Source organism: Brachyhypopomus gauderio, chromosome 2 (genome assembly GCF_052324685.1).
Source record: "Brachyhypopomus gauderio isolate BG-103 chromosome 2, BGAUD_0.2, whole genome shotgun sequence".
Lineage (NCBI taxonomy): Eukaryota > Metazoa > Chordata > Actinopteri > Gymnotiformes > Hypopomidae > Brachyhypopomus > Brachyhypopomus gauderio.
Window position 1 is genome coordinate 12,212,281 of NC_135212.1, and position 27,560 is coordinate 12,239,840.

The window sequence follows — 27,560 nt, forward strand, 5'->3', positions numbered from 1 at the left end:
TAGCTGATATGTAACTGGATTGAGCTTGTATGATTGTCTGTGAGTTGCTTTGAAACTATAAATTCAGCTTTGGGAATCATTTTAATTGTGTGCAGAGTTAGGGGTTATTTTCCAAAACCTGAATCAGTTCACTCTGTGTCTATGAGCAAAAGCATAATCCTCAGTGCACTTCAATGGACTGATTTATTACAGTTTATTGTAATGACAAGTGTGCACATTTTTCACAAACATGAGTAAAAATTGCCGTGTTGTAAAAAATGTTTTGAAAAAAAAAAACAGGATGTTTCAGATGATGGTTCTTCATCAGCTGTGCAAGCATTCTGAAGCAGGAGGTGGAAGAAGTGCTACACTGCAATTTTACTACCTCTTTAACTACACTCCAGTTACTTCTTGTAATATACTATATGTGGACCAATCATAAAATTAAAACCACCTGCCTAATATTGTCCCCCTTGTGCTGCTAAATATCCACAGGTCCTCTGAAGGTGTGGTATCTGGCTGGGGTATCTCACACCAAGACCTCAGGAGACTTCAGAAAATAATTTAAGGATGGGGTCTTCATGGTCAGACTTGCATTTCCAGATGCTCAATCAGATGAAATCTGGGGGCTTTGGAGGCCAAGACCTACATGTTTAAAAGAACACTTAAGTAGCTTTGACATGAATGGCTTGTTTTGCAAAATGTAGTCTAGGGTGTGAATCAGCAAATCAAAATAGAAGTAGCTACTTCTGCTTGAAGGATCATGTAAACAATGTCAAGAGTTAAGGGTCATTTTACATTTTTATTATTATTTTGTTTTGAAAAGTGCTGAGGAAAAGAATGTGGACTGCGTGTTGCATTCAGTTCATTTGTTATCTTCAGGTTCATTTTATCTTCAGATATTCATGGTATTAAAACCACATATCAGACAAAAACAGGAAACTATGAGAGGCAGTAATTTATTTTTTAATGTATGTAGAAAATTCCTTAAATACTTAACAGGGCTTGGTTTCCAAAAAAGCTCCATCAAACAAATGAGTGTTGAACATGCTGCCTCGTTTTAGACTGTCAAGTATGCAGGAAGTGGCTGACTTGTGTTGTACTAAAAAAAAAAAAAACTATAAACAGATTCAGCATATAAACAGATTCAGCATGTAGCCCTTTCACGGCACCCGTACTCTCTGATCTACCTACACTAGGGACCCTACAGTTCTAATCCTACTATAACCCTACAGTACCAACTACCGCAGTACTAAGTATCTTAATCCTAACTCTACAGCTGACCCCAAACTGTTTCAGGGAATGGAAGTACATGAGAGTTCAGAACATTTTTACTTCAGGATTCAATAAATGCATTTATATTTAAAAGTTGGGAATGAACAATTATAAATCTGAATACCAAAATCATAACCTAGAACATACACTCACATGGCTTTAACTTTTTCCATGCCTGCACACGCGCGCGCACACACACACACACACACACACACGCGCGCACACACAGACACACACGCACCCACCATCATTTAGATGGTAATATGAATACAAATGTGTTTACAAATTGGCATTAGACTGCCTCCACAAGAAAAGCTCTAATTTTTCAATTAAAAGTTCTACATTCACCAATTGTGTAAATAAATATGAAAATAAATCAATCTTAATAAATAATTAAAACAAGCAATGAGATTATCAGTGCACACTGGATATTCAAACTCACATTTATGATTCATCACCTACAAAACTGAACCACAGAGTTGCATCTTGTTGGAGTTAGCCATCAAATGTAGAAGAAGAGAGTTAATCCTCATCTGCTTCTTTCAGTCATTTCATCCCTCCCTCCATCCATCCCTTTCTCTCCCCCATTTTGTTTGCTTATCTCTCATTCTCTTTTACCCTCTTTAGAGTTTCTCTGAACTCTACATGCTTTTGTGCTTATGGATTTCAAGTTTTTATAAAACACTATTTTGAAGCAAACAGCAGCACCTCATTATCTCCACTGGAGGGTAAGAGGCAAAAAGAAGGAGAGAGAGATCAGAGGAGAAGCAGGAGGGTCTCTCTGAAAAGCTGACTTGATTGGTGCGATTGGCCGATTCCACTTGGTGGCACTCCTGTCATTGGGGCGAAGTGGTTTGTGGGCGTGGCTAGGGCTGCGTGGAGGGGAATACACACCAGGCCAGTCGTCACTGTAGCGCTCCCTCCCCTCTCCAGATCCACTACCGTCCTCTTCATCAACTGTACAAAAGTACACACACACTTTAAAGGACATGCTGAATCAAAGACACACGAAAGAAGGCAGAGAGAGAGACACACTCACTGTCTATGAACTCAGCGTCCTGTCCATTGTGGGCATGTCTGAGGCGATTGATGGCAACTCGGAGCTCCATGATAATCTGCCGTGTTCTGACATCAGGACGAGCAACATCTATTTCTACCTCTGGGTTATTAACCTGATTCACCAAACCATCACCCATAACATCTGGCAGATACCTAACGCGCACACACACACACACACACACACATTCAAAGAGTCACTGTGAGCATTACACTTCTAGAGACAGAAATGTGTATGGTTCAGAAGGCATTATGTGTCAATATGGAGTTGACAAAATCATTTATTTTAAGGTGACACAGTTGCCGTAGACTTTGGGACTAATTTTATTACAAATAATATAAAGTCAGTCTTGTTGCTCACTAAACCATCGCAAATGAGAATTTGTTATCCGATTTGTCCAGAAGAGCCATTCATTAAAAACTCCATTGTTAAATCAAAAGAGAAACCTGCCTATTTGGTAGAATCAGTAAATGAAACCACGTCACTGTAAAATTAATAGTGGAGCTTGGAGATAACAAACCATAGGAAAGAGAATGAATCATTTGTTCGTGCTGTTACATACATCTGTAATCAGGATGCTCAATTTTGTCCAATTTAGCCACAGAATCTGGTTCTAAACATTAAACATGTGTTTACTGTTTCACAACAATAAAGGTTTTACAACTTAAAACATGCATTAATAGGCTTGAAGATCTGATGACCTCAGGATGTATCCTCTTATATATTCCTCTCACACATTAGTAGTGCAGCAGGCCCACTGAGGCAAACAAGGGTTACAAGTGCCAGTGGGCTGCACCCCTAGATTGATCCCTAAACCCTCCTCGTGGGACCCAAACACAGATGGGTAGGGGCAAAAAAACAAAGCCAACTGAAGTGAACTACACCCATACTGGGGTAAACACTAGGGATGCACCGAAATGAAAATTCTTAGCCGAAACCGAAAACCGAAAATGAGGAAACCAAGGCCGAAAACCGAAACACCGAAATACATTATGCCAATTATTAGTAACATTGGATTTATGGCTAACCTCACTAAAATCAAGGCATTGCTATTCAAAGTATAAATCAACTACAAAATTAGATTTGAAAATATTTATTTAGCACTGACATTACAGTAGGCTAATGCATATTATAAAATAAAATTAGTGGTGGGCCGTTAACGGCGATAACGCTGACAACGGCCGACCACTAATTAAATTTAACTCGCTTGCAGACCGTTTTTATCTGAGAGGATAAATATATGTATTTTATATGAGTTAAATTTAATTATAACTGACTGGTGTTGGGAATTTTCTTCTCCGACCCAGACGGGCCCCAACACCGCCCCGATGAACCGACTGGTTTTTGACTGAGTGGTCCAAGCAAAGTCTTGACAACAAAAGTTCTTTTTAAAATTATTTATATAGAATATAATTGAATGCAATATAATAGAAGTATACGTGGTACAAACTCTTCAGTGCACTGGTGCTAGTTGCCTAGAAGTCTACCTAACCCAAGTGGATCTCAGCAGCGTCCAAGCAATAAGTTCCCCCGTCCTGGGCGATGTCCTTTCTTTCATACTCCCTGTCCATAAGTTTTGATTTGTTAAGTTTCGATAACTCCCCAATCCTGGCTGCTCTCCATGGAAAATCACCTGCTCCTCTTCTCCCAGCCTGTGTGCCTGGTTATCTAAAAACTGCTTGCTACACATCCTGCACTGAATAGGCCCCTTCTGTTCTCCTCAAGGCCACTAAGGCCTCCTTACTCCTGCTTTCCCACAGTCTCCCTGAAAAACACTAAATTGACACATCAAGTTATTAGCCTTTAATTTTCTTTTTTCTTACATTGGCCTGAAAGATAAATATAAATTCTCTCATAAAAACGTGACGTGAGTTGCAACAACATTAAACAGCTCAGGTAAACATGCTTCTGAGAAATGTCGTCTGCTCGGCAAAACATAACGGGGCTCAATGTGCTCTATTAGCCTACGAAATCCCACATCCTTTACGACAGAGAACGGCTGATCGTCTAAGGCAACGAGTTCCATAATTTTTGGTGTAATGTCTTTTGCCTCGGTGCCATCACTGGAAAACTTTTTTGCTAGCTTTATCCAAATAAACGCGTGCAGGTGGCGATTTTTGCTTGCGTCATCACAGCACATTGTTTCGGCCGTGTTGTTTCAGTGATGAAAGTATTTCGGCCGAAAACCGAAAATGCACATTTAAGCCATTTCGGCCGAAAATTTTCGGTGGCCGAATTTTCGGTGCATCCCTAGTAAACACCACAACAGGGATTTTCAAGTGTGAAGCTATTATGAGGCTATAAATCAGCCATGGCTGGATTATTAAGTTTAGCTGTCTCATTTCATTTGTGTTTTCTCCAATCTCATTCATAATAACATGACTGTGTGTGCTTCACTGATGTTACCTAGCAAAACAAAGTTATAGATGAACACTTTAGAGTTCATAAAGACTCACCTACACTGTAAAAAAAAACAGTTTTTTTACAGGTTTTTCCCAATAAATTTTACAGTTTTTTCCTGTATTTTAAAATGACAGGGAAAGTGTATTACAATTACCAGAACAAACTGTTTATTTAAAAATGTCATGTGATTTAACAAGAAAAATCTGTATAAATTAAATACATTATAAATCTGTTTTTTAACAATTCTTAGATAATAATTTTAACTAAACAAACTGTAAAAAGAAAGTAATATTGATTAATCTTAATGAGACAAAGTAATAGAATCTTCTGGAATTAATTTCAAGGAAATATTACAAGACAACATTGATGCATGTTTTAATTTAAGTTTTGACATGTTAAATATGTGATTTTCATGTTATAAAATTGAGTAAAAAGTAAAATGTTCTTGACTGTGATTTATTTTTATATTTATAACATACATAAAGAGTTAAGGCGTTCCAGATCCATCTCATTTTCAATCCACTATTAAATATGCACTGTATCTGTATCACTGTATCTACACTGTAAACCCGGATTAGGTTTTAATAAATTATTTTAGTAATCATTAATTATTATTTCATGTTTCATAAAAAATATTGCCATTACTAAATAAAACTAGTTGTTATCATTATTGAGCTGAAATAGGCATTGCAATGATCATGTTAAGTAAAGATAACTGAATATGTTAAGTTTATGATTGGTAGGGGTGAGGCCTGTTTGAATCGGACCACTGCACAGTGTGCATGAAGAGTTGTTCTGGTTGTGCATATTGTTTGAAGAACCTTTCGTTATCACCCCGCTGCAGCCCAAATGCATGAGTTTTGAAATCAGTGTTTCTTCAAATGAGTATTTGCAACGTCAGCTTTCAGTGCATGTAACTTATTTAGTTAACGCGTAATATATTCTTATCGGTTCATATAGTGCTAGAACATGTGTCTGGCATTCCTGTCCGATCATAGTTTAACTATAACCGTAGCGTTGAAATGTGTGTTCTGACGGTTCGGAGTTTATGGCTCATTTTAACTATTAATGTTATATATATTTTTATATTGAAGCGTCGGTCCAATGGGGGACGGCTGTAACGTGGCTCGCGCCACGGAGCGAGGAGACGGACACAATCGCTGAGAAGAGCGAGATTTATTGCAGGGCATTCCACAATCGTCATCGTAGTGGCAGGCAGGGGTCATAACAGGAGAGCCATCAAGGTTGGACAGGTACAGGGGCATAACGACACGGAAAGCAACAAACGACAGCAGGGCAACACGAAACTGAGAAACACATAAACGGTCAGACATCCAAAACAACCGACAACCAGACTGGGGAAATACAGGGACTATATGAACACTGAACTAAACTAGGAACAGGTGGGGACGATTATGACAGGGGCGTGGCGGACAATCAGGGAATCTCAGAGACAACGAGCGGGGCAGGGTAAACAGGCACGGAACACAGACACGAGGGAACCCAGAGTGGCAGCCACGAGAGGGGGCGTTGCCCTACGTGACAACGGCGCTACTTCCCATGAGTCTCTGCGACTCCGGTATCGTTATCTGTTAATGTGATGTCTATGCATGTGTTGATTAATTGTGTACTTGATTATGTGCATTACTTGGTTTAAGTCCCCCTTCATCAATTTATGTAGTTGTACTGTGTGAATTATTCTATGCCATGTTTGTGTAGTGTTGTCGTGTTATTGCCGTTCTCTCATGTTTTGTGTCTAAATTAAGTCTCTTCTGCGTGATCGTGGGGTCTGGCGTGATTATGTTGTTGAGGCAGTTTGAATTTAAAAAGCCTTGTGCTGCGGTGGATCTGTTTGCTACCTCTCCTTCCTACACCACACTGCAATATTGTTATAATTGAATGTGAACTAGAGTAAAGACCACATTCAATTTTAGGAATATTTCCTTTAAAATGACAGTGTTGCATGTTAAGTGTTATAATCACCGTTTTTTTACAGTTTATGTATGTTTTTTAATCTACAGTACTTATCTGTTTTTTTACATAAACTGTAAAAAAAACGGTAATTTTCTGGAAACGGGGGCGCCAGAAAATTGCCGTTTTTTTACAGTTTATGTATGTTTTTAAATTTACAGTACTTATCTGTTTTTTTACAGTAATTTTCTGGCGCCCCCATTTCCAGAAAATTACCGTTTTTTTACACTTTTTTTTTTTACAGTGTATGCTTAAACATGTTAATCATGAAAGGGGAAAATAATTCCAACTAGTGTGTATTCATTCATTTAGTTCTGCTAGTTTTGAGGTTTTTGCTAAGCTGTATGAGAAAGCCATGCTTGGAATTTTTCCCTTGGTATTATATTTTTATTCAGAACACACACACACACACACACACTCACACTCACACTCACACACACACACACACACACACAAAAGCACACGTGCAGACATGCATATATTAAATATGTACACATGCACGTTTTTATCCACACATACTGTATATGCACACACTTATACACACATACACTCTTGCATATACACACACACACCTCCCACGAGTCTGACCATTCCAGCAGCGTTCCTCGTTGGTGACATCAGCGGCCATCTTGTCATCATTACATATTGTGTGTGGCAGTGAAACCCAGAACCCCCTCATGGGTCTCAGATGCTCTTTCAGTTCCAGCACCTGGACACAGGTCATACAATAACAGCCTTAGAGTAAAACCTTATAACAACATCAATTCTGTAATCAATTTCCGATAAACTGGAAAAACGCCCACATATACACAGACACGCCCACAACCACTCCCTCACTTTCGGTCACATCAGTACTGTCATTATCATCATCATCTGTGTCTTCTCACCCCTGCATTATTAAAGCCCTCAGGTCCGGCCTGTCATTGCTGAATGATATTGATGCCCAAGCAAGAGACACACAGAGAGTGAGATCTCTGCTCACGCTGCTGAAGAGTAGTAGACCTACACACGTTATTCCAGCATGTTCCTGTCTCCGTTTGTGTTTGTTTAGCGCTGTTGCACAATAAGAGTGTTTGCTCAGCATAGACACTAAGGATGTAGCACTACCACTCGCCCCTGTTCCTTATATCCCCTCATTAATCTTTAGATGATTGAAATGGTGTACAAGCAAGCCCTAAAAGTTTTAGATAAGAAAACAAATCACCACAATCACTGTAACATCTTGACTAAGTATGGTTTTTTAAATTGGGAAAATCTGGTTAATTTACAAATGTAGTAGGCTACTGGTCTTTAAAATCTTAAATGGCTTAGCGCTGCCAGTGCTAGACGAATGTGTGCATAGTAGGGATGTATATCGTCACCACTAAGCTAGATTCGATACACATCTCGATACACTGCCAACGATGCGATATAACTGCAATACTCTGAAACCCCTTGTCGATGCGATGCGATTCAAATGCGATGCGATGCGACACACTCACAAACGTAAGTTGTTGAGCGGGGGGGTTACGAGGGGGTAGCGGCCGCAGAGATGTCCACACCGTGCCGTCTTTTCATGCGTGTCGCCAGGTTCGTTGTGCTACTAACGTATTTAGCCCCACGGCATTGTTTGCAGATTGCGTGACCGCCTCACTGAAGGCGATGCATCGTGAATTCGCCCGCAAATTAAACTCGATGCACGTTGAATCTACCGATGCAGTCGCATCGCAGACATGTGTACCGATTCACCGATGTGAATCGATGAATCTCCACATCCCTAGTGCATAGGGCCACAAATAGGTCGACAAAGTCTAGCACAAGAGTTGACTGTACTATTCCATTAAGGAAAAGTATTTTTGGTCAGACTGTTTTTTTCTTTTCGTGCTTCACATGACTGGAATTCTCTCCCACCTGAGATAAAAGGGTTAACAGCTGTCGGTCTGTTTTACAGATGACTGAAAATCTGGTTATTGAGTACACAGATGTGTAAGCATAATGGTTGATTTTGTTTTATGCTGAATTTTTGTATAAATATTTTTTTTCCACTTCTTTCTTAATTATTACTACTGTGTATTGTGTAAGACTGTTTCCTGCAGAACATCAACCTGCCCAGGGACAGTAGATGAAAATTAGCCATTTGGCTAAATCTGGTGCATTTACATCATGAAATAATGATGTTGATTAATGTGTATTGCCCCTGTTTAAATAAAATAAATACAAATTACCCTCATATGCTAATAAACACAGAATAGGCGCACTGCTGTCTAGTTGTCTACAGTTATATATTGATGGAAATATATTTATATTTTTCTCTTTCACTTCTGTGTATTCTATTTATCTGCTTGTAAACATGGCACATGCTTATTCAGGTCCTGAGGTTTATTTGCTTATGTAGAACAGTTTACTGCCACCACTAGAGGGTACCTGGGAGCTATATACAGAGTGATAACATAAAGAAGAAGAAAGTTATTATATAGAGTATAACAAAATGTAATCTTTAACTTTAACCTAACCTAATTCAGCACTGTGGGTTATCCATTTTAGCCCAGTCAGTTAGAATTACAGTGCTGGAGGTCAGTCAGTTCTAAGTGGACTGAACTAGGGCGTACTCACACTAGGCTCTGTGATCCGGGCCCGGGCACGGTTGCCTGCCGAAGCACGGTTCGTTTGGCTAGTGTGAGCGCTCCAACCGTGCCCGGATCAGTTAACCGTGCTCGGGCCCGCTTGAAGAAGTGGGCCAGGGCACGATTCATGTGGACTCGGGCACGGGCCCGCTTGGTGCCTCGTGTGATTGGTTCATTTCGCTGGAACTCAAACATGACGTCAGTGATGCGATGCTCACGTTAAACAGTCATAGCGGCAAAGCGATTAGCAGACAATCGTTGTGTTAAATTATCGATAAATCTGTGCTTGCACCGTGTTTCTGCACTCCCAAAACGACTCCAAGAATACAATAAAAAGAGAATCGTGAACTCCATAGTGTTGTGCGAGCGCGCTTTTTTTCCAAATAAAGTGGCGTTGTGATGACGTAAGCGTGCTCGGGCCGGGTTGATGAAGCCAGTGTGAGTGCAGGCCAGAGGGGGAGTGGGGAGGGGGGATAACCGGGCCCCAGTACGGAACCAGCAAACCGTGCCTAGTGTGAGTACACCCTAAGTGAAGTTCACAGATTACAGACATCATCACTTAAGCACTGATAACAGGATTCAGCATGGCTACAAACAATTTAAAAAATGCTGAGCTTTCTTTTTCTCCTCTGCCTGGAAATTGCAATTAACATTTAATTATGCAGAGTTGCAGACTATTAAAAAGGTATAAATTTTACAAAAGAAACCCTTCCAAAAGGTTTCCATGCTTTTGTTTAGATATCTTGTATCCTCAACACATAAGTGCTTTCTCATGGCTTTATTCTGAAAATAAAAACACGAATGTCAAGCCATCCTGTCATTCCTTGACTGATCCTAAATCTGAACTAGGTGTCAAAGGGTTTTGCTGAGACACATGTGAGACACATCTGAGACACATCGGTTCTTTTCTCGTGAACACTTCAGACTTACCAGCCTGTCTAAATTGGTTCCAGCGGCAGTGGTAGGTTTCTCCTCCAGACTGTATGTTTTGAAGGATCTCCTGCTGCCTTTCTCTCTCTCTCTTTCTCTCTCTCTCTTTTTCTCTCGTTCTCTAGGCGAACGTTTGTTTCTGCCGGGGGCCGGCCGAGGGTTACCACAGCCCTGAAACACCTGCAGAAAGTGCACACGCAAAAGTAATCACACATGCAATTGTCCTTGATTATTTTACTCAGGTATAGTCAAACTAATAATTGGACTATAACTTCATATTAATCTTTTTTTAATGAGACAATTGAAAAGATTGTAAATACATCCATCACACATACATACAAGTGTTTTCAAAGTGACTTTAATGGACTGAATGAACAAGCTGTGTGTGAATGTAAGGTTTTGTCCATCATAGAGGCAGACGCGCGCGTGTGTGTGTGTGTGTGTGTGTGTGTGTGTGTGTGTGTGTGTGTGTGTCTTGCCTTGGTGGAAATAGTGATGCTGTTCTCTTGCATGTGCATGATCGCCTCAGATATTTTCACAGCAACCGAGTCGACAGCCAGTTCCATGTTAAACGGACCTGCCAACCTCTCAGCTAGAGAAACCAGGGAGTCTGAGAGAAGACAGTGAGAGACAAAAAGGGAAAGATATGATATTTCAAAAACTTGAAGTGAGTTAGCTTTTAAGCATAGCCAAAAAGAAACAGAGAAATGAACAAACTTGTCCTTTTAGTTTCATATCGACAATGTCATGTTGATGAGAGAAAATGACGGGAGACCAGAGAGAGAGGGGGACTCGAGAATAAGAGGCCCGAGAGCAAGTCACCCCCTAGGAGTGAGCTTCAGATAAGGGTTATCAAGCAAGTGTAGCTCATCTGGATTGATTAGCCCGTCGGCTCCCTCTGGTGGCCAGTGGTGGTATGGTGCTGGGGTCAACCCTTACAGGTTGAGGCCCTGTGTCAGACACTACATCCCAAACCACGTGCCCTAGGAAGAGTGTGGCCGTGAGGAACAATGACACCTTCTCAAGGCACTGCCCTATATGTTGGATCGCCCATCTATGGCAGACACAAGAAAGGTTTTTTCTAACGTGATCCCATAGTCTGGGGGCCTCAGGAAAGTCTGCCAGGGGCCTCCCAGTCGTTTCCTGTCAACTCGAGACATGCAGGATGCAAGTGACCTGCCTGGCCACAATAGACACACCAACCCTTACGCATGAGTCTCTCCTGTTTAGGCGGGTGTGCCCTAATCGCATATGCTGAGGTTCGCCAGGTGACTCTACTGATACTGAGTCCACAACAGAGGACAACAGGGGTCTCTGTGCTGCTGATGCACCCCCTGGTCCCCGTGCTGCACTCCACTCTCTGAGCCTGTTATCTAGCCTCAAGTCTAGCTCCACGAAGTCCTCGAGCATAGAAGGAATGTCACATCGCTTAGAGCAGGGGTCACCAACGTGGTGCACCGCGGGCACCTGTTCTAAAAATAGCTCACTATTGTGCCACGCACCAATGAGCTGCATCATTTTTTTTTTTTTCGATTGATGTATATCAATCTGGTAGCCCTCCGTAATAATTGGTATCCAAGAAGTAGCTCCCAGTTTCAAAAACTGGGTGACCCCTGGCTTAGAGCATGTTGGTAAGCAGTCATGGGTGCTTCAGAATCTACAACAATCAGTGATGCTATAAACAAGCAGTGGCTCTATGATAAATGGTGTTTTTTTTCTCTATTTTGGGGGGTTCGCTAGTGAGGGAATGTAGACCATCAAAAATTCTGCTTTTGAACTTCTAGCTTAGAACTTTATTTGAAGAAAAATTGAAGCATTTCACATGGAGTGAGGAATGTCCTAACCCTAAACCCGCCCCTTTTTGTTGCTCACCAATAAAATTGTTCCATTCCGAGTCGAGGTCCGCCTGATTGGCGAGGCAGCCCTTCATTACGTTGAGGCAGAGTGAATGACAGGATTTGAGGGCAGGCATTCCACGACATAATGGGCAATACCACTGCCGCATCAGCGCGCCGACACACTGGGAACTCACGCTCAGCTAGAAGAAAGAGGGGCAGGGGAGAGAAGGAGGTGACAGACAGACACACAGAAAACATCAAACCTTTTCCCACAAATAAAACCAAATAATCAGAACCATACATAATGGAGTCCTTGCAAGATGATGGCACGTGATGACAGAGATGGAATCACCTGGTCAAGCAGTCAAGGATTGGTAAGTAGAAGTTCATAGTGTTATGCTAAACTTATTGTTAACATTAAAGATGTTAAGATAAATACGGGCGATGACTGTATAAAAAATGGGTAATTGAGGCATGGATAAACCTAGGGATGTCCCGATCCAGCTTTTTGAACTTCCGATCCGATACCGATATTTATTTGCACTTCCGATCCGATACCGATATCGGCCGATACCGGCCTATCCGAGCATGTATTAAAGTTTAAAGTTATTTAGCAAACTTACTTTGTTGTCAAACTCATGTTGAAAAGCGTTTTACTCTTGATAACAAGTAGCCAGCTGAATTAGGTGTGTTTGAATAATACACAATGGTTGGTAAGGAGAAACTGACCTGTTTATTTAGCAATTAATAAACTCAAAATAGACAAAATATTAAATAACAAACAGAAATAGCATCAGTAAACCAAGGATTAAAAAGCCACAAGTGCAAATAATATTGTAAATTATATTTAAAAAAAAACACACAACCTGAGTGGAAAATAGTCTATTATTAACATTAACATCCATCAGTGCTCTTGAACAAGTGTAAACCAAAGCTTAAAAAAAAAAATCCGTGCACATATCGTAAACTAATTAAAAGCAAAATGCCTTCTACTCCACACTTTGCTGCTCCATCCCCATCTATACACTCCCTTCAATTCAAACGTTTCTGCCAGTGTTAGTTGTGTAGGACCTTTCTTTTTGTCTTCGGTTTTCATTAGAAACTCGTCATGTTGTTTATGGTGGTATTTCGCTAAATGCTTGATTAGATTGGTGGTATTAAAAGTTCTTACAGCTTTACCACAACGCTTGACTTTACTGTGGCATATGTTGCACTCTACCTCTTCGTCTTTGTCATCCTTTAAGGTAAAATAATCCCACACAACTGACCGATAACTTCAAATTTACACGGCGGTCCGAGATGCCACGGAGCTAAATTGGGGCAGAAACTACGCTCGTGTGCTGAAGGTGTGCTGGAAAATGCGGACCGGATTTTACTCTCACTAGCAAAAACTGGAATGGATTATCTAAATGGGTGCGCAGGAAAACCGGGATCGGACTTTAAAAAACTGGATCGGGAGTCTGGATCGGCATTTTCTCGTGTCTGCCGATCCGATACCGATACGCATTTTTTGCTAATATCGGCGGCCGATCCGATCCAAATATCGGATCGGGACAACCCTAGATAAACCTCTCTGTTTAGCTGTTAGATAAAACTGACTCCCTGACATATGCAAAAGCTAGCCTGCCAACAAGTGTAGACAGTTAGGCAAGAGTTATTTGTGGTTACTTCTTCAAGCATCCTTCTTTGTAAAAAATAATTACATTTAGTGCCACCCACTATTAAAAGTCAAACAGAATAAATTTATCTCTATCTGTAAATACTGAATGTTGATGCTGTAATTAAAATGATTTTAACTACGCTGACACTTTGCAGCAGTTATGCCATGGCAGATTCTTACACACAGCAGAAATGTGATAATTACATTTACATGCACACAGTAGCCTGACTGGGCTTAGTCTAAAGAAATGGATCGAAGCAACGATGTTTACAAGAGATTATTTAAAGACCAACAATGAAAAGTGCCACCTGTTTACATGCACATAAACATGATCTAACTTTACAACCAGCCCCGTCGACAGGGGGGGACAACCGGGTCTGTTGTCCCGGGCCCCAGGGCCAGGGGGGCCCATCAAAGAGCCCAGCTATTTATTTTTTATTTAAAGTCTATAATTTTTAAATAATCTTGAAATCTTTCATTAATATAAAATTCTGTACTCAAAATAAGCTCAATGGCTAAAATATATATGTTTTTTTACCTATCTGCATATTTTCCATTAAGTGCATACACCCCCCCTGCCTCCCACTGAAAAATGGTTTGATCCAGCGACCGTAGCCGGCTGGTACATGAAACTTTCTTGTCCCGGGCCCCAGCAAGACTGTCAACGGGCCTGTTTACAACATCCAACAACGTGAAACTTAATAACAAACCCACAAATGTCCGACATAAAATGTAACTGTTTACTTACTGCACACTAAGTGCTTTGTGGTCAGGGGACAACCAGCCTATGCAGTAAGTTGTACCGTGATAATAACCATTTTAAAAGCCCTCTCACTCCTTCATTGAACACAGAAAACAAAATTACACTGGGCTGCCTATTCTTGCTTATACTTTCATTTCCCATTATACATTTCCCCAAACTCTTTCTTAAATCTACTACTTTTTCAGAAATTACACTGGCTTAAGTTAGGCCACTTTATTAATTTGGCATTACATAACTAAAAATGTTTCTATTATAACATGTATTGTAGTAAAGTATTATTATTGTAGCCTGGTAGAAAATGCCATTTGACAGGGAGGTAATTTACATGACATTTTATATCCAAGGCAAGATTGATAATTTTTCAGAATTTAACCTGTAGCAGTGCCTTGAAGGGTTTTAGCCAATCGGCATGCAGAGTGAGAGGGCACGGATTAGAGATGGGGGGAAGACCGTGGCTGTGTTCGAAATAACCGGATACTGCATACTGGATACTGCATACTGCACTCAGTATATACTGGATACTGCATACTGGTCCTCGTAGTAGTATGCAGTACAGTTTCCAGTATGCGACAAAAGCAAAGCATACTACAGGGTCACGTGAACCTAGCGTGGCATGATGGGATGCAGTACACCACGAAGATAGCTCTGTTCGCATACTGGAATATTTTGGGGAAGTAGTATCATACGGGGATGTTACGCGTACTGGAAAAATTTGTTTTATTCGCATACTGCATACTGGATACTGATCTGGGGCCCAAGCAGTATACCTGTACTATGTAGTAGGCTATTTCGAACACAGCCTGTGGGGGAAAAGGGGGGAAGGACTCGTATTTCCCCAACGATATCTGGAGTTTACTTTTCAGTAGTAGGCACGGAGCTGTCTATTGGGTGGAATTGGAAAGATATTCCCTGGCTCTGCGGATTTCACGGGGTATCTCAGCAGGCTGGTCCAGGTTGCCATTACGCCCAGTGTAGTGTCAGTTAGCATTAGCATCTTCGTGCACACTGCTGTTTCCTCAACAATATTGAGTCACTTAGCTTCAGCAGGCAACTTCAAGGCTGTTAACAGAAGTACTCTGTGGTAGGTTGATTAATTCAATCAGCTATATTCCTGAATATTGTGTGAGGACCTCACCATCACTTTTCAAGGTTGTCAGCTGAAGACACAGACCAGTTAGCGACTGGAGTGACCAGAAAAACCCCAGTTTACAGCAGCTCTGGTGGATCTCTGCTCGCGCCACCAATGTAACTGCTGTGAGAAGGTTCACTTGGAAAGTTTGTTACTGTAAGGGAGTGGGATCGGAAATAAATACAGAAGACTTGACTGAGGTAACCCTTTTTATTTCAGTTATTGCTCTTCAGAAGGAAGGCCATTTTGCGTTTCGCTGGCCACCACGTTCACAAGCAATGATTCAGGCATGCGATTTTGGGGGTGGGTTGTCTTTAATTTGTTTCTTTAATTGTTTTCCTCAGAATTCACACAGACGAACTCAAGAGTAGGCTACGTACTGTGATGTTTTGTTTGTTACATATTGCATTATTAAATAATGTCCATTTTTATACCATACCCATTGCATTGTAAGTAGCCTACCTGTTACTGTATTGCTCTGTCAGTAGCTATTATTAGAGGTATCTAGATCTCATATTTCACTCACCCTAGCCATAAAATTACAGAAGACCCGGAGCCTTAGCCGTGTTTAATTAATAAAAATAAACCATACTGCCCACATGTATCTGGTTGGGGCACTACATTATTATTTGAAGCAATATTCTAAAACTACTGAAGTCCACACGTCTGTGTTCTCATAACTAGTTATGGCCATAGCAATACAGTCTGACAAACTGATTTACTGCAGAAAATCACTGCATTCCTGTCATCATGATGGGTAGACCCATTTTGTGCCTCCAACTGACTCTTTATAAGCTTATTACTTCTCAACGAGTGTCCTATTCAAAACTCACATGATGGAAAGTTCTTTCCAGACTAGTTGGGAAGTTTGTGCCATTTGGTGTGGGAGAATTTTTGGTTAAGGTTAGTCCAAAAATCATACCGGACATGCCATAAAAAGGTGTTAAAATTGTTTTTACCTGTCTTCAGGAAAAAAAAAAGACCTGTCAGCACATTTAACTGCAGAGAAAACGCGTTGAATGATAACTGATATATTTTTGTATATATTTCCATGAAAGCTATAGACCTCCAAGGTACAAAGATTGCCTTAGGATAATATCTGACCCCCCAGTAATAAAATAATTTACATTCCACAAAAACCACAAAATTATAGACTCAGGTTCACACACACATGCCTATATCTAGGGTCACCTAAACACTGCTCCACACACACACCTGCACACCTACCTATAGGGTTCACCTGCACACTGCCCTACCAATACCCACCAACACCTCAGTGACTAATCATATTCTAACCAGTATAGAGAGTGACCCAGACAGACGGACCCACACTGACAGACAGAGGCTCCCACACAGACATGCCTACCTATAGGGTTACACACTGCTCTACACATACCATATTAACAAATTTAATCTCTCTCTATATACTTATGTATGTTGTGTCAGACCTGCTGGAGTCTTGTGGTGAATGTTTGTGTGAATGTATTTGTACTCCCAAACTGTAGTACAAAGTTTGGGCTGCAGGACCTTGATCGTGAGCAGGTGCCCATACAGGGACCCTTACAGGGGCATGGACCCCATAATCGCTTCTCGCACCTATATTTTATTATTGCTGTTTTGTGGGTGGGGCAAAGGTAAAAAGAAATGATAGATTTGTAGATGATTTTCTCACTCTAAGGTGCATAGGAAAATGTCACTATGTTTCCAAAGAAATAATAAAACAGACAAATTGTTTCTTCAAACCAAATAGATTGGTGGTTTAACTCAATGAAGCTATTTTAGTGAAGGTGGGTCATTTGTAAGCCTTAGAACACGAGGGATATTAAGGATATTAAAACAACACAAGGATTGTCATTTTCTGTTCTGATGGGGAAAATGAGAACCGACTATGGGTACATGTGCTACACATGCTGAATAGCTCAAATTAATTAATAACATATTTTATAATACAACCTCTTCTGCTTTGATTAGTAAGACTCCAATACATTTCAGCCACAGTGTCTTTCCCTTGAGAAAGTAAAGGTCTGAATTCACGCACATTGGTTTAGGCTGTCAACACAATGGAGAACATTTGTAAAAATGCAGATCCACTTACCTTGGCTGCTTTGCTGATGAGGTCTCTGCCCGTGGCCAGACCTTGAACCAGGGCCCTCGCCGCAATAAAGGCACGAGAAAGCTTAATATGGACAGACATAGAGAGAATTAAAGATGCCTCACAGTAAAACCAGATGTATTCTTTGACCGATATATGAAGCCACAGAATAAGATATTATAAGATAAGGTTCCCTTTACTGACCCCCATGAGGGAAAATCTGAGTGTTACAAGTGCTCCAGCACAGAAGACACACATATAAAGGTTAAAAAATAAGAGGGACCTGATAGAACATGTGAATATGTTCATGTGTGTAGATCTGCTGTGTGCAAATGTTAATGTTAGTTGTGTGTAGATATGATAGGATGTGAGCCTATATTCACGTTACCTGTGTTTGGAGTTTTCGGGGCAGGTCTCCAAATGGCTGTAGCTGCTCTCCATGTTTGCTCACACACTCCAGGTACTCCTGACTGAACTGGTAGTGTGGATTCACCAAGGAAAACACCCTCTCCACCAGACCCGCCCAGAAATCAGACAGCACCTCTGCTATACTCACACGACTGCCTGCATGCAGACAAAGAACCGTCACGACACACATATGTGCAGAAACACATGAAGCTTCACTCCTAGATCAGAGGTATTCCAACCTTCATCTGGAGGCCTGCTTGCTAGTCCTGAGAACTTGGGTCCCCCTCAAATAAAACTACCTTGGTATGCAAACTGCTGCAGCATATGTATAAAAATCAGGTGAAAATTGTTTTGTCTTTATCTAAAATGTATGTGGAAATTAGTTTTGTTGAAATTAAGCAGTTCATTCTGGATATTTTTGTCACCAATTGTCAACACATGTTGCTAAATTTCTAATCTTGATTATTTGCTGCTGTAGAAATAAAACAAACATTACTAAAATAGCTTGTGAAAAATAAGCACGTCAAGTTATGTAAATGAAAACAGTTTAAATATATTCTTCTAGCTCTTAACTGCTGATACATCCTCCCCTGGCAATTCCTTCATACCCCACTAGGTGGTGCACCCTCTGTACAAACATCTATAGCTTGAACACCCAGACATTTTCTCTACTGGCATTAAAACCTTTACAATCACATCGCCATACATCTGGATTTAGTGGCCACCTTATTAGGTAATACTCTACAGCTGGATTTAATCATTTATGGAGATAAATCAGATGACAGTTTACCCTACCCTGCCCACACCACAACTTTCTTACACTCACAAACACATGCACACAATTAGCCCAACCTGAGTAGTAGTGTCGCAGTTCTGTGAACAACTGCTTGAAGAGGTGTGCGTTCTGCACGTAGAGACGGCCATACGTCTTTGTGAACATCAGGTTCATTTCCTTCTCTGCTACATCTATCAGTTCCTGGAAGAACTCTGTTAGCACAAAGAAGATGGCAAACCACACGTTACAAGAGAATCATGCATGTCAGTTCTGAAACTTAAAAACTGACAAGCATCACTTTCCTGCCAGCTGACCGAGACCTCCCATTTTGGTAGAGTAGTGATCCGTGTGGAACTAGTAAAGTTAGCTACTATCACGACAATTCGTGGTTGGGATTCCAGGTAGAATGTTAAAGTTTAGAAACCTCACCTGGACCCATATCTCACCATACAGTGCCATGAGAGAACCACAAAGAGTGTGACAAACGTTGAAAAGGAAATGAGCAGGTGCTTCTCCAAAGCTCCATCAGACTGTTACAATATAAAATTGTGCAACATCTTCACTCGGCGAAGATCTTTCTGAGGTGAAAGCTACTGGGTTGTAGCTAACAGGCTCCTTCTTTTACAAGCACTTTGAATCGCTGTTGCGTATGAAAGGTACTGTGTAAATAAACTTGCCCTCCCTTCCCTCAAGAGGACAATTAGCCATCCTCTTATTAGGTAAGAGGGTTTCTCTCTCTCCACTGTAGATATGTAGATATAAACATTGCATATAGATGATTAGCACTGTCACCACCATAACAACAATGAAGGAGAGAAACACTAGTGGCAACTAGAGCAAACTGCCAAAAGAACAAAAAATCAGACCTGAACAGGGCCAGAGTGGGCCCCTTTTTCAGCCCAAACGTTTCAAGCCCAAATCCGGCCCTAAATTATTTTTCCCTCCCAATTGGCCCAAACTAGAGATTGACATGAGCCGGCCCATCGGGAAGCCTCCCAAATCTCCCGATTAGCCACTCCGGCTCTGGACCTGAATGTGGCTTGTAATATGTAATATTTATTGTAAGAGCTTGGTAGGTGTAAAAGAACAAATTTACAATAAATTAATATTCTGTGGCTGGGTGAAAATAAAAATATAATTGAAAACAATTGATTTGTGGTATGAGCAGAGAACTTGAGCAGCAAACTTCTCACCATCAAACTTGTGGTGTCGCTGAGTGAAGCTCCTCTGTAGGAACTGACTAGTGTCCTCAACAGCAGACAGGAAATCAGCCTCACTCTGGTGTGCCAGCGTCTCTTCCATCAGACTGGTGCAGCAGGTGTAGTCTCGAGGACAGAGTCGTAAATGCTCCCCTACCAATCACAGTGCAGAAATATTACTCACAAGCCAATCAGAGAGCTGGTCACTTTATAAATAATAAATGCCCCCATTTAACTTGAGGCTTCGACGCTTTCTCTCTTTTGTCATTATGATTTAATATTTGTGTTTTTAAATTAAACTCAATATCTTCATCATAACTTGCACCCTGATTTATTAAATATAGCTGACCAATTTTATATGCGCTGTGTGTGTTTGATAAGTATACAGTAACAGACTTCAGAGCATCTTTTGTCATGCAGCTTCTGCGTTGTTTGGCACTGGTCAGTTTCTTTACATTAATGCGGACTCCAAATATTCAGCGAATATCCATATTTTGATCACAACTATTACACACTACATGATAGTGACTTCCAACAATATCCAGATAACAGCCATATTGTGATCAGAACTGACCACTGATGAACAGTTGGAGGATGGCTGTGTATGGCAACAGGCAAACTGCCCCCATTTCCAGATATTTCCAAAATAAAAGAAAAATGTAGGCGATGTTGAGTTATTTGTGTCATATGTCTCCATCTTCACTGCCATTTGGTTAAACATTCTGGAATGAAATGTTTGGCATTTCCTGTTTTTCTTTTTAGTTCATCTGATTTCCACATGCAAACACACAAAATAACAATAAACCTGTTCAATCCATGAAGAACTGATCAATTATTCTAGTATTGATCAAGTCAAGATGGAATTAGAAATTATTTTCTTATCTGATCCAGCTGTATGCTAGGATTAGTGTCTTGAGCTTATCCAATCGAAATAATCTGATTACTTACTTATTTATTAAAGTACTATCAAATTATGCAAGGCTTGCAATTTAACCCTCCTATATTATGGGTGAAGGGTGACCTGCTTCCACTTTGATGGTCTGAAATAGTGGTTACCCTCTGGCTTTCTGCCTGCAACTGTATTTTCCTCATTTATGAATGCACATGTAAAGTGTAGTTACTCTGTTTTGTAAAATGTCTGTACAATATTTGCAAACACGGATGATGCTGTAGGTCATTTTGATGGTGATTTCTTATTTAAAACATGGCTTAAAATGCCTAAAAACATCAAATTAAAAATGAAACAAATACAATAAAAATATGTAGAATACATGAAAAGGTTTAGGAACTACACTCCCTAAAATACACACACACACACACACACACACACACACACACACACACACACACACACACACACCAAACAATAATTACGTTAGCCAAGAAAGAACGCGTGGACTGACACATGCACACGTGTGCATACACAATAATTTTTCATGGCGAGCTTTTCAGTGAAAAATTCTGTTCAGACCTTCATCTCCCTGTTCTTCTTTTCTCCTTTTCTAGTACTAAACACTCATCCCTCTCTACACCATCTGCTGACATTATCCACTAGACCAGGAGCTAGACATTTCACTCTCTCTGACACACACACACACACACCCAACACCTCTTGTCAAAAGTGTGTGAAAGTAAATTAAAAGAGAAATTAAGGAGAGTTAGATCCCCACATCTTAATAAATTACTGCCCAGAACAGCAACCGTAAAAGACATAAAAGAGCAGATTGACTGAATTACTGAGCCGGTAGACACATGCAGCCTAATTGCTCAGATAATTGTGGGCGAGGTTCTTTGTTAAGCAGCATCCTGGTGGTATAATGATCAACCACACCAGCTCGCCCACGTTGGGCTGACAACACCGATTCTGTCGTAGACTCATATTTACATTTCAACTAGCTAATAAGTAGTCCTGACAGAATCTTAGAAATGTCTCAGAATATCACGATTTTAAGCAAATTATTGCTTGTATGTGTACAATATCAGTTTTCTGGATGAAGCTTACCCGATATTTGAACGAGCGGGGCAGTAGTGAGACTGTAGCCCCGCTCCCCGTAAACCTGCCGCGACTCGGCGCAGCTCCGAGCGGCTCTGGCGGAGCAGCAACACGCTGTGAGGAGGACCAGGGCTCCGAGACACGGTCCAACGTGAGACGAGCACAGAACCATCTTCACCGGCACAGTCAACCAAACCTGGGGCTGACTTCGACGGTCCGAAACAACTGGTTAAACTAGACGAGTGTGCATTAAGACCGAAGAAAATGAATCACTTTCGTTTTAACAATGTGATCACAAGCCTATAATGTCATGAGGAGCATTACGCTCAAAACTGAAGCGACCCCTCAGATGATGTTTGAGATGTTGTCCGAGGGAGCAGAGGCGCCCCAGCTGCTGGGCTTTGTCTGGTTTTGAGGGTGAGTGAGCGAATGAGAGATCATCCCTCTGTGTAGTGGAGGATCTGCCCAATCTCTGCGGGATACCCGGACAATGGGACATGCTGGAGAGAGAGGGAGGGAGGGACACACACACACACACACACACACACACGGGGGAAGTGCGGACGGTGTTATATAGGCTATAGCCTACATCCGTTCATCTTAAAAATCAAAGGCGTGTGAAACTATCCCAGATAACAGATTTAATCTGTGGGAAAACATATATTTCATGTGTTAAACATGCAAACACAAACATAGGCCCACCTGACTGTAAGTGGCAGACTGCAAGTTCTAAAGGAGTACCAGTGCACTTCTAAATCAGGTTTTTTTTTCGGTATTTTTTGGGGGGGTGGTGGTTAAAATTATTGGTGGGGACAATCAATAATCGCTGGATATTACTAAGGACATGTCACTTCCGTTCATGCTAATTCTATGCACTTGTTTCTAATCTAAATTATGTCAACATTGAAATGTGTAATAGATCGTAGAAAACATTGGTAACAAATGGCTAAAATGTGTAATGTTATGTTGGTTTTGAATATGTTAATTCCTGACAAAGTTATGTTGATGGTTCAGTTGTATTTGTAATTGCAACCCTATTCCTAATCCTGAACGTTTACAGAAGTCTGCAGTCTACTGAAAAAAAACGTGTTTCTTTCTACATTTTAAAGTTGATGGCTATGGTTTAGATATGGAATATTCTGTTTCTCATTTGAACCTCGACATCTGCCACACAAAAAAGTGAGCTTGGCTTTGTGTGTGGGACCTAGAAATGCACGTTTTTCACAGACAACATGATTTGGGTATATTACTTCCTTTTATTATGATTGGTGCAGTTATATCCAAGTCTAGAATTGAGAAAAAGGTTATTGTGAGCCATGGTTGACAAGAGAATTAAAACATTTTAAGCAGTTGTTCCCAGCTCCTTTCATAAAAAAAAAACATAAATTTCATTCTACATTATAAAGGACAATGATTAAATAAAGGATGCAGTATTTTATTTGATTTCATATGGGACGGCTGGCAACTCTACCCAGCTAGGCAGGAGATACTGGAGAGGTACACTGGAGTCTTGCAAATCAATTTAAGGTTATTGTCTGGTGACATTATTGTTGCTTCCACAATTCACATTATGTTTCTTATTCTTCTCATAACCACAAGGATAGCTGCACTTTGTCTGCTCATTGAAGTTGTAAACAACACTTGCTTCAAAGTGAGGGGGGGGGGGGGCTATGCATAGTGAGCATATAGGGCTGACCAGCTGTGCCCAGTTTCCACAGCAACGCAGCGCTAGCTCTTGAGCTCGCCTTGGCACTAAATGAAACTTGCTTCCTGCTCACCAGCTTTATAGACGTGTTCCTCCCTCCATGTTCTCTGTGTCTGTCCTCTGTGTTTACATCCTTTTCTATGCCCAGAAAATGGGAGCTTAGCTGTTGCTCCACTGCTTTCTGTAAAAGTTCAGATATAAATGAAAGATCTGAAATTGTTCCGTAAAGTCTGATAAAGGTCCAGATATTTTGTTATGTAGCCTAGACTGATCAAATGGTTATTAAAGAGTTATTAAAGGAGTTTGTAAACATTTCTTTATATCACCTCATTAAAAATGGCATTACAGACAATGATAGGATGCAGATTTTATTATCTTAGCTTATTCTACCATGGTGCCCTTTTATTAATGCAGATAATCATCAGATAATCACCATGTCATTTCACACAAGTTAACCTTTCAGAAGAAGGGAGTTCAGAAATTGGAATAAAAAGATGTTCTCCAAAACAAAATGGAGCAGGTGATTAAGATGGGGGGAGAGTACCCAGAACCACAAGCTGTAATCTCTCCTCCATATCACAATTTAAAGAAATAACAATAATGGCATAAATAATTAATTGGGGTGAGAGTAAATTAATAATAATGTTTTCCACTCAGACTCTGACCTATTTCTTCCATGCTTGGCAAAATTTATCCTGGGCAAATTCACAGTTCACATGTGAACTTTATGCATATTCTGCCCTCTGATATGAACAAAGTCTTAGTCTTTGTCTCTCTGCTACTAACATACTTTAGTAGTTATTACATACTGCACACTACCCACTGATGTACTCTTCTCCAGGAAATATATATATTGATCAGTGGCCTGTACTGAACGTTATAGTGTACAATGTGTATATGTATGATAGTCTAAATGATAATACTCATAAAGACTGACTCAGCTGAAAACAGGATGCTCATTAAGATCACTTAAACTTGTCTAATCAATCAATCTAATTTTATTTATGTAGCGCTTTTTACAACAGTTGTTGTCACAAAGCAGCTTTACAAGTCCGAGTCCAAGCCCCCAGTGAGCAAGCCAAGGGCGACAGTGGCAAGGAAAAACTCCCTAAGGGCATGAGGAAGAAACCTTGAGAGGAACCAAGACGTGAAAGTGAAGTGTGCCATATTTTTGTCAATTGTGATTTTTCACCACAATCGAAATTTGTCCTCAGCATTTACCCATCTGTGCAATTAGAACACACACACACACACACACTAGTGATTACAAGGGGGCTGTGGATCACATGTGCCCAGAGCGGTGGGCAGCCCTAGCCTGGCACCCGGGGAGCAGTTGGGGTTAGGTGCCTTGCTCAAGGGCACCTCAGTCATGGCCTCGGGTCTGGAAATCGAACCCACAACCCTCCGTTCACAAGACCAGTTCCCTACCACCAAGCCATGACTGCCCCAGACTCAGGAGGGGAACCCATCCTCCTCTGGCCTACGCCGGTCACCATGACAACAACAACAACAATTTAGAGAGCGAGACAGAAGAAAAAAGAAAAGGAAAAGGAAAAGTTGTGAGGGATAAAGTCCATCTTGGTGTAGATTTATAAACATGAGTTCTTTATTCAAGTCCTGTATAGTCCCAAATGTCTTGATGGTTGGTAATGTTATACACGTGTCCTTTATGTAATTTCTGTTTAGTCCTATCCATCATCCTTTATCCATCATCCACACTGGTTAGTCAGGGCGGTAGGTTGGTCCTCCATCATATCCGGTTAGGCAGGAGGTGGCTGGCCCAGGATGGATCTCTGGAAAGGCTTGTCTCTCCTCATCTCAGAGCAGCCATGTGGAGAACATAAAACAGGGAACATTAGCTCTGTATAAGGATATATACATGACAGATGAAATTATAAACATTTCTGGAGTGTGGCAACAACTCCTTCATTAAATTAAATTATTACAGCCTAGCTTAAAAAGGCAGACCCAGAAGGTAACATAGACATGGGAGTATTCTGAGATATTGGCATCCATCCACTGCACTGTCAAATTGAGTGACCATATGCAGTGACAAGATGACAGCACCAGTGCCCCAGTCTACCATAAAACCCTTCACCTATGAACCCCTGGATCTGTACCTTTATCTAAGGGGGCATATTAATTTATCAAACGCTAAACTAAATAAGTGGGTTTTCAACCTAGACTTAAAGATTGTGAATGTGTCAGAGTCCCGGACGCATTTTGGAAGGTTGTTCCAAAGCTAGGGGGCCTTACAAGAAAAGGCTCTTCCCCCTGCTATTACCTTATTAATTTTTGGAACCAATAAAAGGCCAGCACCCTGTAATCTTAATGAACATGGGGGGGTTCATAATAGGAAATAAGTTCCTGGAGGTATTCAGGAGCAAGCCCGTGCAGTGCTTTATAAGGTCTATAATTAGATAGCACAGTCGGATCAAGATTTGGTTTCTTGATCAGAGGTTTAATAACTGCTAATTTACAGAATTTGGGCATGTGACCTATTGTAATGGATGAGTTAACTACAGTTAGAAGAGGTTCAGTTACAACTGCTAATACCCCTTTTAATAACTTTGAAGGAACCGAGTCTAGTGTGCAAGTAGTACAATTTAAGCCTTAGTCTCTCTGCTACATACACTTTAGTAGTTATTACATACTGCACACTACTCACTGATGTACTCTTCTCCAGGAATTATATATATTGATCAGAGGCCTGTACTGAATGTTATGGTGTTTTAAAAGCTAAATTAGAGCATCATGTCTGACAGCCTGTTGGAAGCTTCACAAACTCTATGCACCCATTCCATACTCACTCATATGGCAAAACACGGACTTCCAGAATCAAAATGAAACCAAATCCATACAAAAGATCATGTTTCAGATTACTTTATTTGTGGGGCTAAATACACACATAAGAAGAAGGCACAGTGTCAACTCCTACACTGCCAAAACTGGCAAAGCTGGCCTACTTATGTTAAGTGGGTTTCTTGATGATATCAGACATAACAGCTTTCAGTTTGCTTAACCACAGAAACAACAGGCATAACGCATGAGTGTTAGGATGGACAACAAAAAAGAGATAAGATTCAGACAGAGCAAGAATTCAGGAAAGGGCTGTGAGGGATGATACAAACGGTCCAATACCACATCAGCAGCTTCATTAGGAATGAGGATCAAAAAATGTTTCATTCTTGGTATAAAATCGGTGTCAGTCTGGAAAAATACCTGTTGAAATTCACAGATGCGTTTTATGGGAATTTGAGAAGACGTACAAAAGCACATTCCACTGTAGCCAGTAAAACTACATGAAATGTAGGAACTGGACTTTTGCCCTGAGCATGTATACATCTGCATATCCCATAATGTTTTGTGCTGTCAGGTAATGGATGCCATTTTTAAATAACAGTTTGGATAAATGCACAATGCTCTTGTGAGCATTCTGCCTTTTTATGGGCTCTAAACAGCTAACTGGCTCTGCTTGGAAATGGTTCCAGTCATATCTTGAAGACTGTTCCCATCAGGTAACATGGAGAGGATCTACATCCAATCCATGTAAACTTTCCACTTGAGTCCCCCAAGGCTCGGTCCTAGGCCCTCTTCTCTTCTCTTTATATACTTGTTCCCTTGGTGACATTATTTTGTCTCATGGTTTCTATTATCATTGCTATGCTGATGACACCCAGCTAATTCTTTCCTTCCCTCATTCTGACACCCAGGTCTCTAGGCGTATCTCGGCATGCTTGACAGATATTGCTTCATGGATGACTGCTTACCACAGGGGTG

At 40.8% G+C, this 27,560-nt stretch overlaps 1 protein-coding gene across 2 annotated transcripts; it reads right to left on the reverse strand.

The window, feature by feature from the left end:
• Positions 1 to 935: 935 nt before the first annotated feature.
• gpc2 (glypican 2) lies at positions 936 to 27,551 on the reverse strand. 2 transcript variants are annotated; one of them, XM_076987245.1, is made up of 12 exons: positions 23,854 to 27,551; positions 22,085 to 22,575; positions 20,077 to 20,235; positions 18,961 to 19,095; positions 18,089 to 18,264; positions 17,704 to 17,784; positions 12,091 to 12,256; positions 10,698 to 10,828; positions 10,219 to 10,398; positions 7,258 to 7,394; positions 2,294 to 2,466; positions 936 to 2,211 (listed from the first exon to the last, which is right to left on the reverse strand). In XM_076987245.1, the coding sequence occupies exons 2-12, from the start codon at positions 22,245 to 22,247 to the stop codon at positions 1,967 to 1,969; spliced, it is 1,746 nt and encodes a 581-aa protein (XP_076843360.1). In that variant the 5' UTR covers positions 22,248 to 22,575; positions 23,854 to 27,551; the 3' UTR covers positions 936 to 1,966. The 2 variants fall into 2 exon arrangements, with proteins under 2 accessions (XP_076843360.1, XP_076843361.1); XM_076987246.1 differs by lacking the exon at positions 23,854 to 27,551 and having other exon boundaries at positions 22,085 to 22,590.
• Between the last annotated feature and the right edge of the window lie 9 nt (positions 27,552 to 27,560).

Bases quoted from the DNA above. Each gene is read 5' to 3' on its own strand.
- gpc2 (XM_076987245.1), bottom strand. From the start codon at position 22,247: ATGGTTCTGTGCTCGTCTCACGTTGGACCGTGTCTCGGAGCCCTGGTC. The intron at 20,236-22,084 runs GTAAGCTTCATC...TGTGATTGGTAG, and splicing joins CCCGCTCGTTCAAATATCGG to GGGAGCATTTACGACTCTGT. The intron at 10,399-10,697 runs GCAAGACACACA...CACTTTCTGCAG, and splicing joins GCATCACTATTTCCACCAAG to GTGTTTCAGGGCTGTGGTAA.